At 38.1% G+C, this 14,528-nt stretch overlaps 1 protein-coding gene across 1 annotated transcript in view; it reads left to right on the forward strand.

Annotated features, from left to right (window-relative positions):
- UGGT2 (UDP-glucose glycoprotein glucosyltransferase 2) overlaps positions 1-14,528 on the forward strand; it is a 112,643-nt gene that overhangs the window by 40,782 nt on the left and 57,333 nt on the right. Inside the window, exons 11-15 of the mRNA XM_072994694.2 lie at positions 3,303-3,394; positions 4,294-4,444; positions 8,593-8,712; positions 11,299-11,384; positions 13,071-13,206. Coding sequence (XP_072850795.2) covers positions 3,303-3,394; positions 4,294-4,444; positions 8,593-8,712; positions 11,299-11,384; positions 13,071-13,206 — 585 coding nt within the window. The remainder of the gene's footprint in view (positions 1-3,302; positions 3,395-4,293; positions 4,445-8,592; positions 8,713-11,298; positions 11,385-13,070; positions 13,207-14,528) is intronic.

Consider the following 14,528-nt stretch of genomic DNA (forward strand, 5'->3'; position numbering starts at 1 on the left):
TATGGTTATAGCTATAATTCTAAGCTTAGTTACATGAAGGAAATCCCATTGAATTCAGTGGGGCTTATTATTTTTGAGTAAAGATGTTTAGCATCAGGCTATAAGTTTCATTTTGTCGATGCTTCAGAGCACCATCGATCTTCATGCCCATGAAAATCTCTATTAAATAGCACACTATTTCTCATGCTTCCCTGACACTTTTTACGTGCTTCATCGAAAACAAATACTTTTATTTAAGCCCTGGAGCTAGTTTTTTTTTTTCTTCCCGTCAAGCATTTTTTAAAGGCATCTTTTAGTAAATTCCTGTTTAAGTCTCTCTCTCCCTCTCTCCTTGGTGCAGATTACTCATTTTTATTAGACTGCAGCAGCTGCATAAACACACTGTAAAATGATTTCAAGTACTGGTAGTTAAATAGCTCTTAAAATAGATCTGAATGCATTTTGATGTCAGTTGCTCGCTTTTAGAAAATGCAAAAGAACATTGTGACACTTGAGCCTGTCTCTCAAGTGTTCCCTTCAAACTTATGTTTAAGTAGAGTGGGTTTTCCTCCCCCACATGTTACATTATTACATTACCAAAACGGCAAATGAGGGTTTATGTATATGTGTGCTTGCTCCCTATTTTGGACCTGTTACGTGAGAGGATTAAAATACAACTTTGAAGAGAAATGGTGAAACACAATATCAGTTCTTTGGAATAAATCTGTGTGTAAATTAAACCTGGCCCCATACAGTTAACATTGTTGCTGACGGCCACATGGAAAGATGATTTGGGTACCCATGAACGCAATGTTGAGAAGCCAATCTCTTTTTTTCCCCGTCCGAATATAAATTTGGGAGCTATTCAGCTATCAGTGGTACAGCAGAATAAATTGTCTTGCACATTTTTGAGCTACAGGATATTCGTCTATCAGCAGGAGAGGCACGATTTCAAGCTGTGCAGAACTGAAAAATTCCCCTCTAAGATAATGAAAGTTGAATAGAAAATGCAGTACAGGAAAGAAGCTAAAGGATATTATAGATTGAAAAGTATATTGTGATTAGATGCAGTCAGGATAGTTTTCAAAGATAAGTAGCTATTGGCAATGTTATGGCCGGTGGTAGGTGTTCAGGTTTTGAGAAAGAGTTATAGGCTCCTCTAAAGAAGGCACTCTTTTGTTTTTATTCTAGGCAAGTCAGGAAAGCCCATTAAAGCCACCTGTCTCCAATATTCTTATTATACCAGCCTTGTTGATCAAATTTGTATTAGCCACACTTTGTATAGCAAAGTGTAGCTCCCATTTTACAGACGGAGAAGGGTCAGAGAGAGGATGGAGTATTCATGGGATTTCACTGTGTACAAAGCAGAGCAGGTGTCCAAGGGCAGAGCACCAAGACCAAATTCAACACATTGGCACATTGACATGTAATAGGATATTATAATATATTATTTGCAAAACACATACTTATTCTCTCCTTTGCCCCCTGCCCCCAAAGCCTTTCAGATTTGCAATACAGTACTTGAGGCTGCTAAGGGTACGAGTTGTATATATATGGTAAAAGTGAGTGACAGTGTTTTTAAAAATGAAAAGTTTTGTTTGTTTTGTTTTTTAAAGAGCAGATAACACCAAAGACCGCAACCTTGGTCCAAATTAGTTGCTCAAGAAGTGAACTTGAATCAGTGTAAGGTCCAGTTGTGTATTCAGCTTTTGTCTCTCTTAACAAGATTCATGGCAGCTGCAACAGGACACATGCTGCACAAGTGGAAGCGCTTTATGTATATCTAGTATAAAAACCACCTTTTCTAACACTGAAAGACAGGCAAGCCGATTTTTATTAGGGCCAAAATTCTGTTGAGGAAATCCATGCATGTGAGGGCAGTTGCATAAGTGTTTCCCTCCTTTTGCTTGCCACCTGTCACACAAGGGGGCATACAGTTGTGTGCTCAACTGGTGGATAGAGGGTACCATGACAACCTGCTGAACAGGTAGAATTGCTTACATGATTTCTCCTTCAGCAACCAGTTAAGGCAGTAAGATGCTGCTCCTGAAAGTTAGGATAAGTTATTCTAACAATATAACAACTGTCTTGGTTTTCTAGGGCTTTCTGAATTATTTATTTATTTATTTATTCATTCATTCATTCATTCATTCATTCATTCATTCATTCATTCATTCATTCAATTTATACCCTGCCCCTCTAGACAGCGTCTACTCAGGGCGGCTTACAAAATCATAAAATAACAATAAAAACAGCACAATCAAAATAAACATAATTCATAAGGAGAGCCTGGATTCCATGCAGCAATTGTAATGCTGAAATTCAATTCACATACTATGGCTGGTCAGAATTAAATGATCAGGGCTGCTTTATTAAGATACAATATGAAAAGCTCTCCTTAGCAGAATAGGGGACTTTGTGTACAAAAGGATACCATTTCCATGAATTTTAAACTGCCTTCATCAACTCAGGGCCCCTCACATAATGTTGGTTTGGTCTACAATGCCCATCATGTTGGTGATGGGAGTTGTAATCCAGTGCAGCTGGAGATTCACCTAGGGCAGGCTGGTATGAAAGAGTAATTTGTGAAAACCAGTTCCTAATATATCCTTTTACAATTGAAACTCTTAGTTGTTGAATTTGTAGTTGTAGCTAAAAAGCCTTTTCTATCTGTTGAAATAATTTGTAGTGTTGTAGTGGTTACCTTTAAATGTTAACTCAAATTATTTCATTATATGCCATCTATACTGTGAGAAAACAAGGTAATTGCATTTGTGTCCCTGTTCTCTCTGCTGTGCAGCAAAAGGAAACAGCCTGTCTCAGGCTTAGAGATGTAAAATTTTAAGAAACCCTTTTTTAAAAACTGGGCTTCATCCTTGGAGGGGAAATGAAATTTTGGGAATAACTGAAATATATGAGATACATCAATTACACTTCAGGCAGCATAATGTCTTGAGTCTGCATTGGCTTACTCAGGAGACTGTTTGTTAAAGAATACTAAACGCAACATCCTAGATTATAGTTTACGAAATTTCTTTAAAGCCTTGTCTGCTGTGTTATCTGGTTTTTCCTTTTTGTGAACTGTGAATCCTTAAGGAAGGATGGAGGCCACTAATGAATAGTTAACATCAAGTTTATTCTGAGGAAAAGAGGATGAATTCCTTATCTTCAAGAATAATTAGGAGATTAAGGTTCATCCCTCACAAATTAATGTCATCCTGTTCAGACAGACTTCAAGATTTGAAGGATGAAAATATTCTTAGATTCTTTTTAAAACTCTTTTGCCTAGGTAGTATTAAGCATAGCAGTTTTTGTCTTTCTAGCATCTGCATGAAACACTTGAACTTCAGCCTGGCGAAGCACGCTTATTTCTAAATGGCCTTCCTATAGACTTGGATTTTCATGATCCATTTAGGTAAAGTATTACTACTGTGCTTTTGCTACATTTTCGACTACAGAAAAGGAGCAGCTAATTAAACCACACTAATTTGACTATGCTGCAACCTCAAAAGAAATATTAATCTGTGTCATTGTGTGATTGGTTGGCTCAGAATAATTGAGGAGGGGAATAAAATAGCTATTAGGATCCTCTTTGTCCCCTTAAAGTTCATGTACTTACAATAAGCCAGAATTGACAGCATTTCTCTGTCTGGGTCTAGACTCCCTGGCTAGTAACCTTATCTCCCAGAGCTGCTAGCCCTTTTCTTCCTGCTCATGGCCTTCCTGTTTTGAGGCTCTGTGTGCAAGGCTTTCCCCGGTTCTACTCTATGACTCTTCTTCCAGTTTTAACTTTTTCTCCTCCTCAAGACTAAGCCTCATCGCATTTGGCTGATGTCGCCAAATAACATGGTTTTTAATATACCAGTCTCCTTTGCATTTCTGTCCCTCTCCATGCAGATCACTCCTTCCTGATCTTGAGTGATGTGACATTTCCTCAGAGCCCTCTTTCTGATTCACCTAATGGCCTTTGTCTCCTTTGCCTTTTCCCTCAGCTCACATTCTCCACTTGCCCTTTCTTCAGGTTCCCCTTTCTCAGCATGCAGCCTTCTCTGTACACATCCTTCAACCTCTAGCTTCTGGCCTTCCTTTCGCTTCACATCCCTGTGTACAAGGGCCTCTTCCGAGCCCTCAGCTTCCTGCTGTGCGTTCCTGCCTTCTGGAGCAATGGAACATTCTGTGCGAGGCTTTATTGCCACAAGCACAATTCAGTATAATTAACTGATAAACAATGAAGGGGGAACTTTTCAAGGAATGTCTTAGTTACTCTGTATGATTTTGGACTATATGTATGATTTATATTGTATTTGTCTCAAGTATTTTAGAAACTCTAAAGTTAGAAGGGAAGGCAATGCATGGACTTCATTCCTTTGGAATCAAGGGAGATACGCTTCATAAATTAATGAGATTAGCCGGACGATCTGATGATGATACTTACGCACTGGATATTCGTCACTCTGCAATAATAGTAAGTTATAATTTTCCTTAACTTAATAGTCTTCTACATATCATAAAGTTCTTTGGTTTTGCTGCAGTAAATCAATACCCATTTTCCTTCTGGAAAAAACAAGTTTGAACCCAATTGCTAGAACCAGCTACAGCAGACCCATGGATTTGGATGCTGAATGGTAAGTCAACACTTATATCAGTCACTTTGATTCAGCGGGCCTACTCTAGCTGGGACTAGCAATTATATTTAGGCCTGCATACACATTTATTGTGACAGACCAATCTTCACTGAAGGTGAGGGGTGAAATTGTCTAGCATATCCGAACCCCTGCCAGTTCACATCAGCCAGGGCAGACATGAGTTCCAACATGGGAAGATAACTGAGTTAGTTCCAACTTCTGCTGTATCATCAACTCTTCTGAAAAGGGACTCTTCTAGATCTAAACCAAATTTCAAATATTTCCAGAGTTTCAATAAACTGTTAATACAAAACTTGGTCTTCAACTGAAGTTAAGCCCTACTCAGGCATTAAACCTAAAATTATGAAGGACTGTAATTGTGGGAGGGAGGGAGCACACAGTGAAGTGCACAAAAGTCACACTTTCACATGTTCACTGCATCTAAGACGTTCTTGATCATAGAGTCTCTCTGATCAGCAGCCCTAATAAAGCAGCATTCCTGATCTTTTGAGCGCTGTGTTATTAGGTGAGCGAAGATCTGCCTTATTTCTGGTAGCATTAGGACATGTAGAGGAAGGATATGTTTATGTCTCCATGTCCCGACCACACGTTTAGCTCTCTGCATTTTCAAGCTTAGTGACTAAATAAAACTACAGAGCATTATGTTCAGATAACAGTTTTATTGTTTGTTGTAAATGAGAAATGGAACTAAACTAAGCACAAATAAACAGTTTTCCTGATGAAATTGTACTATTTTCCAAGATGCATTCAACTTTCTATTCTGCTTTTGTTTGGGAAATTTTTGTTAGTCAAGAATTTTGTCAGATACAATCAGTGCTGCATTCTTCTACTGGAACAGTAACAGAGAAAAAAGATGAATGTATAACAGGTGGCCTACAGAAAAGATTTTGAATATGTAAAGCAAATAATGAGGCTTCTTTTCTGAGTGATTTTATGGAATTGTTTAAAGCAAAAAGAACTAGAGACTTCACAATGTCTAACATTCAGATTTTCTCACAGCCAAAGATCTGCTGTTGAACTTTTAAAACTCAGATCCAACTAGAAAAAACAATAAAGCATAGATAATCCTGTGTCTAGTCATGATATTAAATTGTTGTATTTATTAATTGTATGTGTACATCAGTGGATAAAACAATTAAGGAAGAGTCTTCAGAATCAAGTGGTGTCCCCCCCCCCCCATAATTGGGGATGAAATTGAATGGAGAACTCTCAAAGGATGCCAAATTGCCCTTTATTGACAAGTTCAATACTGCCAATTATTGAACACATTTTAATTACTTGCTTAATGCAGTATGCATTGTCCCATTCCCAAGGGGAGTATAGTTCTCTTATCTTTTTTAATGTGTGTTTCTTTAAACAGTGCAGTCTATTTTTAAGGAAGCATATTCACTTGCATGTAATTAATTACTCTCAGTGGACTGCAGAAGATAAATTTCAGCTGTTTCTAGAAGGCATTCTACTTATTTGTGTTTTGTGTGTTTTCATTCTGCTTGTAAATACTGGCTAGCTTATTCTGGTAATTTTCAGTACAGTGGTGCCTCGCACAACGATGAATTCACACAACGATGAATTCACACAACAATGCCTTTTTCTGTTAAATTTGCCGCCTCACACAGCGATGTTTCCTATGGGGGATTTTCACACAACGATCTCCCTTTTCGCTCCTGTAAAAGTGTCTTACAATGTTTGGAAGCCGTTTTAAATGCTTGCAATGGTTAGCCCACCTCCTGAAACCTATGCAAACTGATTTTGGTGTTGTTCTGACACTTCGTTAATTTATGATGATTTTTTGAATTTTCTCCATTGGAAACCATTGGATGGTCTGTCTAATGGTTTCCAATGGAGAAAACAAAAAATCATCATAAATTAACGAAGTGTCAGAACAACACCAAAATCAGTTTGCATAGGTTTCAGGAGGTGGGCTAACCATTGCAATCATTTAAAACGGCTTCCAAACATTGTAAGACACTTTCACAGGAGTGAAAAAGGACTTCGCAAAGCCATTGAAATGTATTGAGTCGGCTTCAATACATTCCAATGAAGGAAACATTGTTTCACACAGCGATTTTTCCTATGGGGATTTTCACTCAGCGATGGCAATCCGTTCCAATTGGAACGGATTAACCGGTTTTCAATGCATTCCTATGAGAAATGGTGTTTCACAGAACGATGTTTCACACAACGTTGATTTTTTTGGAACCAATTAACATCGTTGTGTGAGGCACCACTGTATTTTTCTGCAAGAAATAATTAAAACGTATCAGCTTTGCCCCTGATGGTTAGGAGTGGGTTGGATATGAGTGCTTCTTTTAGGTTTTGTTCTTTTTGCATTTCTTGGCACAGTGGCTTTCAAACTATGTTCTGGAGAACTCCAGAGCTCCTTGGGGTTTTACTAGGAGATGCCTAGAGAGAAAGCTAGTAGTGGTGAATATTCTTCACTGAAAAATTACCCACCCGCTCCACCAACACTCATATGCACCACTGGCTTTAGCACAAAACAGAGCAATTGAGAAGTCTTGAACGTTCTAGTTTGGACCATCACTTCACCTCAGAAGACAGCTACATCATGGAAATGGAAGTGAAATCACTCCTGATTCTTGTGAGCTGATGATAAACAAAAACAGTCATGCATCTCAACATTATGTTTTTTCTTTGTGCAATACTGGAAGCTCAAACAAGAGTGTAACTATGGTTAGCAGAGACCATGGTTTTCCATTATATCTGAGCCCAGGCTGTGCTTTCAGTTCAGAGGGCTGATCTTAGGGTACAACTGCCCTAGCAAATGACCGTGGCACTCATTCATTCATTCATTCATGCATGCATGCATGCATTCATTCATTCATTCATTCATTCATTCATTCATTCATTCATTCAGCTTTTACCCCACCCATCTAGATTCAAATACTTCCATAACTTCAGAAATCCTTTGCAAACAGCCTCATATGGGATAGGAGATCCTTTTTTAAAAAAAGTAGGGTTACTTTATATTCCAGCCTGCCATTTCCCATTGTTTTATTTTTATGTTGTACAGGAATCTTGACTCAGCTTCATCCTTTGCTCCCAATGTCTTAAGTAAATGGCATTGGCTGAATTCCTGTTTATTAGTTATGTAAAGGACATACCTTTGGAGATGAATTGTCTCACATTATGAAATCTCTGCAGGCATTATCTGTTGTATTCTAAATCACATACTGAGGATTTCGATCATTCTTTTCTAAGCAATGAACCATATGAAATGTTGAGACTCATAAGAATTTTTTTGTCAGTTAATGATTCATGTGGCTGGGAGGATAGACCCATTCAAGCATTATTGAATGTGGTGTAAGTAAACATCCCCCCTTTGTCATTGTTTCCATTGCCCATTCATTTCATCTATTATTTCATTCATAATTTCTATTACCCACTTGTTTCTTTCGTCACCTCTTCTGTCATCTCCTCTGTCATTGTTTCCATTGCTCATTCATTCCATTCATTCGCATTGAAGAGTGAGTTCTGTTACCCATGGAGACTATCTATGTGATTTGGAATTGTCTCCTCTTGCCCATATAGAGCTGTGCTCTGTTGTCCCATAGAGTTGAAATGGGGTGACATTATATTCCAGGTAAGTGGATGTAGATTGCTGCCTAAACAATCCAGTTAGGTGGGTGTCACTTCCATGGAGACCTCTGGGTAGAGTGGGCGGCATATAAATTAAATAAATAAATAAATAAATAAATAAATAAATGGTCACAGTTATCCCTTACCTATGTGGTTGTTGTTTAAATGTTTTCTTAACCATGTCCTTAGCAGCTAAGGGCTCCTACATGGCTAGGGCAACAAAGGAACCCCTAAATGTGCTTATGATTTCAACCTTACATCCAGATGACATGTTGGCATCATGGTAGAACTTTTGAGAACTCCATGTCTAGCTGTAGTATTATTAGTGGAAACATTGCTAAAGGTCATAATCACTGCTGTGTTCTTCTAGTGGATCAATAACATAGAAAAGGATCACATGTATAACAAGTGGCCTACAAGTTTCCAGGAGCTTCTTAAACCAACATATGCAGGAATGATGCGACAAATTCGTCGGAATTTATATAATCTGGTACGTATTGCGGAGGGTGGCAGTTATTGGCTAATTAAGTTTTAAATTAGTTTTATATATCCCAACGTGAGAGCTACACAAAGATCCATTGTGTGAAAGGCATTCAAAACACAATTTTCCCAGTCCTCCTTGGGCAACAACCCACAAGTCTGTATGTTGAACTGTGCAAAATGTTGCAGTGATATAATTGCATCCATACATGGGCATGCATGCTTTATATCTGAATAGGACATTATAAAACCTTACCTCTCCTTACACCGTCTTGCAAGAAAAAGATTTCAGGTGGTTTCTGTCAGTGAACCTGAATGTCCAAATCAGGTGCACTGTGTAAACAAAATCTTCTTCAATGCAGTTTTTCCTTTGCCTCCCCAAAACCCTACATGCAGTCCAACTTTGTCCTGTTCTTACCACAAGAGGGAATATGTGGGACATTGTAGACACCTGAGGGTGGTATAGAGAGATAGGGTTTGCTACAAGCGGTGGAGTGGTCTGCTGTCAGAGCCTTTGGACTTTACTTTTCCCCTTTTCTGAAAAATGAACTCCAAAGGTTTTCTTAACAATTCAGAACCAGTTGTAGAGCCATGTGAGGGGCTGTACTGGGGTGGAAGGATTGCCACCCCTTCTAGTTCTGATGAACTCTGTTCTGGCCATGAAAGTCTGCCATCTGATCTGACTGCATATCTGGAGCTCAGCCTTTTGTCCACCCTCTCTACCTTGTTTCTGAAAAGTGTAGAGCCTTAAAAGGGAATTCCTTTTGGACAGCTTTGCTGCATTGCAGCTCTAGCAGTAAGCCACTTGAGCATGTGAGAACTCTTGTGTCAGGGAAAGGTAGTTCAGGGGTGAGGTGGAGTATCTGTAATGAAGCATGACGTTTCACGGAGTCCCTGCATGGGGAAGAGTTTCCAACTTAGTGTCGTGGCCCTAGGTTTTGGTAGAACATCTTTGTGGGTTGCACTACTGGTCTTCTGGCTTTCGTTGGTGCCTTCTGTCTGGATTGTAGTTGTAGCTCATGGTCAAGGTTATGTCCTTGGGATGATTTTGGGAACCTAGGGATTTGGGAGGCGAGCCTTTAATATTGGAAAATGACCTTTGGAACACTGCTGGTGGTCCCAATCCAGCAGTGGGATCACTGCCAGTGACTTTCCAATATTAAAGGCTTTCCTTTCCTGAGGCTGCCAAAGACTTCCCAGGGGCAAAAGGAATACCTTGGGAACCCCAGAACCTGAAGTGAGGGATAGGAAGATTTTCATTTAATTAAATTAAAGTTCTCTGAGGCAGGATGAAGACAGCTTCTGGTTTGCACAACAAAGTTTACACCAACAGAATTTCAGTCTTTTCTGCAAATGGATTCCTCACAGAGTTGTATTACACTTGGAGAATGAACTTCCAGGGATACGTGAAACTACACATTTCTGCTGATACTGTTTGAGCTAGTTCTAACCACGTAGCAAATCTGTGCTGAGAGTATGTCATGTCAGTGTGCAACTGATGTTTCACCTAACAGGGACATTCCTGGGTACCAGAAAATTCTTTCCACATGGAACACAAATATGATTAGAATAAGACCCTTCTTTCTAATGTCAAAATTATCTTCTGGAGAGAATTTTTGGAAAATTGAGTTTGAATCATCCTGAGCCCAGTACTGCAGTCAGAAATTAGTTTGTGAACATTTCTTTTTTACACCACAGATCTCAGGATCCCCCAGTGAACATGGTCAGTAGTTCTGCTGAATAGGGGAGTCTGGGAGTTGTAGTCTTAAAAAAAAGTAAGCCCTGTTTGACGTATTATACTGTGAAATAAGTGTATACCACAGTTTTATTAAATAATAATAATAATAATAATAATAATAATAATAATAATAATAATAATAATAATAATAATAATAATAATAATAATAATAATAATAATAATAATAATAAATAGTAGTAATAGTAAAAAATTACAATTTTATTCTATACCAGTGCCACAAAATATAGCCAAAGATACATATAAAATTAAAAAATAATATACTTCAGTGATTATCATAAAAATATTAATAGGCATTTATAATTAAGAAATCTAATTCAGCCTGTCTAAAACACATTGCCTGACCAATATGGCAAGTAAATTAAAAGCTGTTTTAAATTAATTACAGTCCTTGAGTGAAGGACAAACTGCACAGCCAATGGGAAGGAACGTTGGAGACCACCACTGGAAAAGCATAGTATCTGCCATTCTCATGGATTTTAAAGGCAGGGCAACAAATAAAATTTATAAAACTTTTCTTACAAGCATGGATAAATCTTAAAAGTGGAGGCAGTTCTTGAGATCACCTGCTCCAACTACATATGGCTTTAAAAGTATAAAACCCAAGCGCTATACAGTACTTTGAATTGGCACAGGAAATGTATCGGTAACGACTACAGCAGGAACAAAATTGGTGTAATGTGTCCAGAGTGTCTGGTCCAACCGGTGACTGTGTCTCACTAGCTAAAATTTCCACATCATCTTTGAGTGTTTCTTTGTGCAGCTGTTCAATATCCAAAGGTGGGGGAAAACAGTGTCAAAAGAATGATATTAGGCCTGTGGATTCTCTTCTTCTGTTAGGTCATCTTTATTGACCCTATCCAGGAAGAAGCATCTACCTTCATGAATCTTGTTGAGGTTATCTACAGTCAGAAAGTACCTCTTAGGTAAGCTTATGTTTGGATGATGGTCTGAGATTATCATAGTGAGCTAGCATTTATATCTCCTTCTCTTCAGTTCCAGAGCCAAGACAGAAAAAACATAGAAATATGTCTATTTAATACTTGGCACTTTCTCAGCAAGAGTATAGACTGGAATGAGGTTAAAAATACAGTACCAGAGTTGGATGAAAATCTGGGGGTTGAGGGGTATAAATACATGTGGAATCTGCTACCAGTTGGAGTTTTGTCAGAACATGGCAATATAGGAACATGATACATAAGCCAGAGTCCTGTTGAGGAAAACCTCTAGGGAGTGTGTAGTACTGACAAGAAAAGGAGTTGTAGGATTTATGCCATTTTACCTGGAGATGAGTTTTTCTCATCCTCTTGAAAATATGCTTGTATAATGCAGAAGTAAGAAGTTACAAGTAACAGCTACCTGTGTGTGACAACTTATTTTTCTGGTAAGGAGAAAGTAATAAAATTATTTTTTTAAAAGGAATGCAGCAATCCATAACATTTTTAATTACTTTAAATGTCTCTTTTAAAGGTTATTTTAAGAAAGATTTTAAGAGGAATTTTCAATGTTCTATTCCAATCTGTTGTCAGTTCTCAGGCAGGGAGATTAGGGAACTGTAAGCGATTAGGGATCTGGTAGTCTCTATATTCATTTGACTCTGTACAAAGTGCCTCTCAGAAACCATCAGTACCTTAATCCCTTGCAGTTCCCATGGAGTTTACTCAGTCCCACCTACTTTCCTTCTCTTCAGGAGAAAATGAAAGTCACTGCAGGAGAGGGATTTGTCCAGCAACACATGTATTGTGCTGAAACCTCTCTGAGGACTTGAATTTTTTTTGGCTACAACCAAAAATTACTGTTCTCAAACAGTAGATTGACTTGCATAGAAGTCATGACACTGTGTACTTCCTGGTATTTTGAGTGAGTAAAGTTTTGCCTTAAAAACATTTCTGTCTTTCTAAAAGGGGTGGGGAAATCACTGCAGTGTTTTTCTAGGATTCCCAACATTTATAGTTTTTACACTATAAAACTGAAAAACTATTCTTGGATACTACCTCCCGCCCCACAGACACATTAAGTTTTTTCCTGAATTTTTCTGTCACTGCCTTCCCCAGCTACATAGTGTTGTGACTTCTGGGTAAGGCAATGTACTGTTTGAGAACAATGACTTTAGTAGATAATTGTAAACAAAAAATAATGTTCCATCAAGTCTGTTACAATTTATGGTGATCCTTCCAGAGTTTTCTAGTTATAAAATATTCAAAAAGTGTTTACTCGTCCTTCTGGTGGTGGTCTGAGTTGTGTTGACTCAGCATGCAACTGATATTGTCTACGGTGATTTCTTAATGTGGGGCAATTTGCTTCCAAAAGTTATGCTAGTTGTGCATAGCTATGCGAGAGTATTTGGCCCATGTTTGCCTATACAAGTTGGTGTTTAACAACAGATAAGAATAATGTAGTGACTAACAGTAGATAATTGCCTAACACTGAAAAAAGTATTTATGCGTTGTGACCAACTTTACTATTTTGGACATTGCCAGTTTTCTGTTAGAAAACTTGCACATCAGATGTGTGTTTATGTGTAAAGGTGTAAATGACATATTTTAATCTACTTTGAGTGCAATTCTATCAACTTCGTGATTCTTCCATGATTTTTATTTTTTCCTCAACAGAATTGGATTTGTTTTCGTCCTAAATACTGATGAAGAGGTGGATGGAAATGAGGATGCGGGAGTAGCTTTATGGAGAGCTTTTAACTACATTGCAGATGAAATGGATATCCCTGAAGCTTTTGCCTCCATAATAAAAGTTAGTGCTTACAAAGAGATAAAAATAGTACTTTACTCAGGGTTGCATTTGCTTTTCTGCAGGCACTAAATAGTCACAGGGCGGTTCCTTTTGTAAAAATAGAGAATATACATTAAACACAAAATAATAATTTTTTTGTATCCAGTTTTCCTCTTATCTTGAAATAGTAGTTTGCAAATTTTCATGAAGACTGCTAATTGCTGCTAGTGTTGTGCATGGATGCTCACATATGTGCCTACCTCTTTGCGTGAATGAGACAGAAACAGTTAATTTTGGCTCCCTTCCCTGAAACAGAATAATCCCCATGTTACATGATGGCACATTTGATTGAGACTCACAAATAGGAAGTGGCAGGTAGCATGAAATGACTCAAACAAACAGGGAGTGACATGTATGGCAGGTGAAGGCAAAACCCACTAGGTCTCCAAGCAGCTACCAGGAGGAAGGATGTTAGAATATACTTCATGAACCAATACATTCTAAAGCCCAAAGTTCCACCTTAGACATTAATGGGACAGGAGACTGAAAATAAAGCTGCTTTTATTGTGATTGTTGTTATGTGCTGTTAATTGCATCTGATTTATGCATGTTGACCCTAACAAGGTTTCCAAGGGTTGTAACGTATTTAAAGTGAGTTTCTACGGCCAAGCAGGAATTTGAATCCAGGTCTCCTAATCTGGCACTCTGTCCACTACGCCATACTGGCTCTCAATAGTTTAATACTTTGATAGCAATATAGGGTATGGTTGCATTTGACATACCGTAAACACTTCTGGTTGCCTTATCCAGAGCTTGAGAAAAATGACTGGCTCTCAGAATCCCAGTGGCCATGACAGTAAGAGGATTCAAGGAGTTGTACTCAAAGAACGACTGACCGACTGACCCCATTTCACAAAAAGGGGCCTGTTGGTCTAGAAAAGACCGGCGAAAAGTTATCAAGGAAAGAGCACTTCCCCTGTAAATGTTCGTGGTTTGTTTGGTTTTTTAATTTAAGAGAACAACAAAAAGCTAATATTAGAGGATATAAAACTTGGAGACATGTTGACAAATTATGGGGAAAATAGATTCAATTGAAGCAGCTGAATAAAATAATGATTCTTAAAAAGCCATATTTTAATTTGATATTTTGTTCCTTTGAAGTCAGCAGGATTCCATTTGAGCTGTTCTATGGGACTGTTTCAGGGCTAAATGCCAGTAATAAAAAAGTATTGCAGTTTCTAATAGGGTTTGATCTATAGCAGTGACATTTCATGTCCCCTTGTTCTAACCTAAATAGTTCTGTTATGCTCTGTGGTTTCTAACATAACTGCATATTTAGCAAT

Source organism: Pogona vitticeps, chromosome 3 (genome assembly GCF_051106095.1).
Source record: "Pogona vitticeps strain Pit_001003342236 chromosome 3, PviZW2.1, whole genome shotgun sequence".
NCBI lineage: Eukaryota > Metazoa > Chordata > Lepidosauria > Squamata > Agamidae > Pogona > Pogona vitticeps.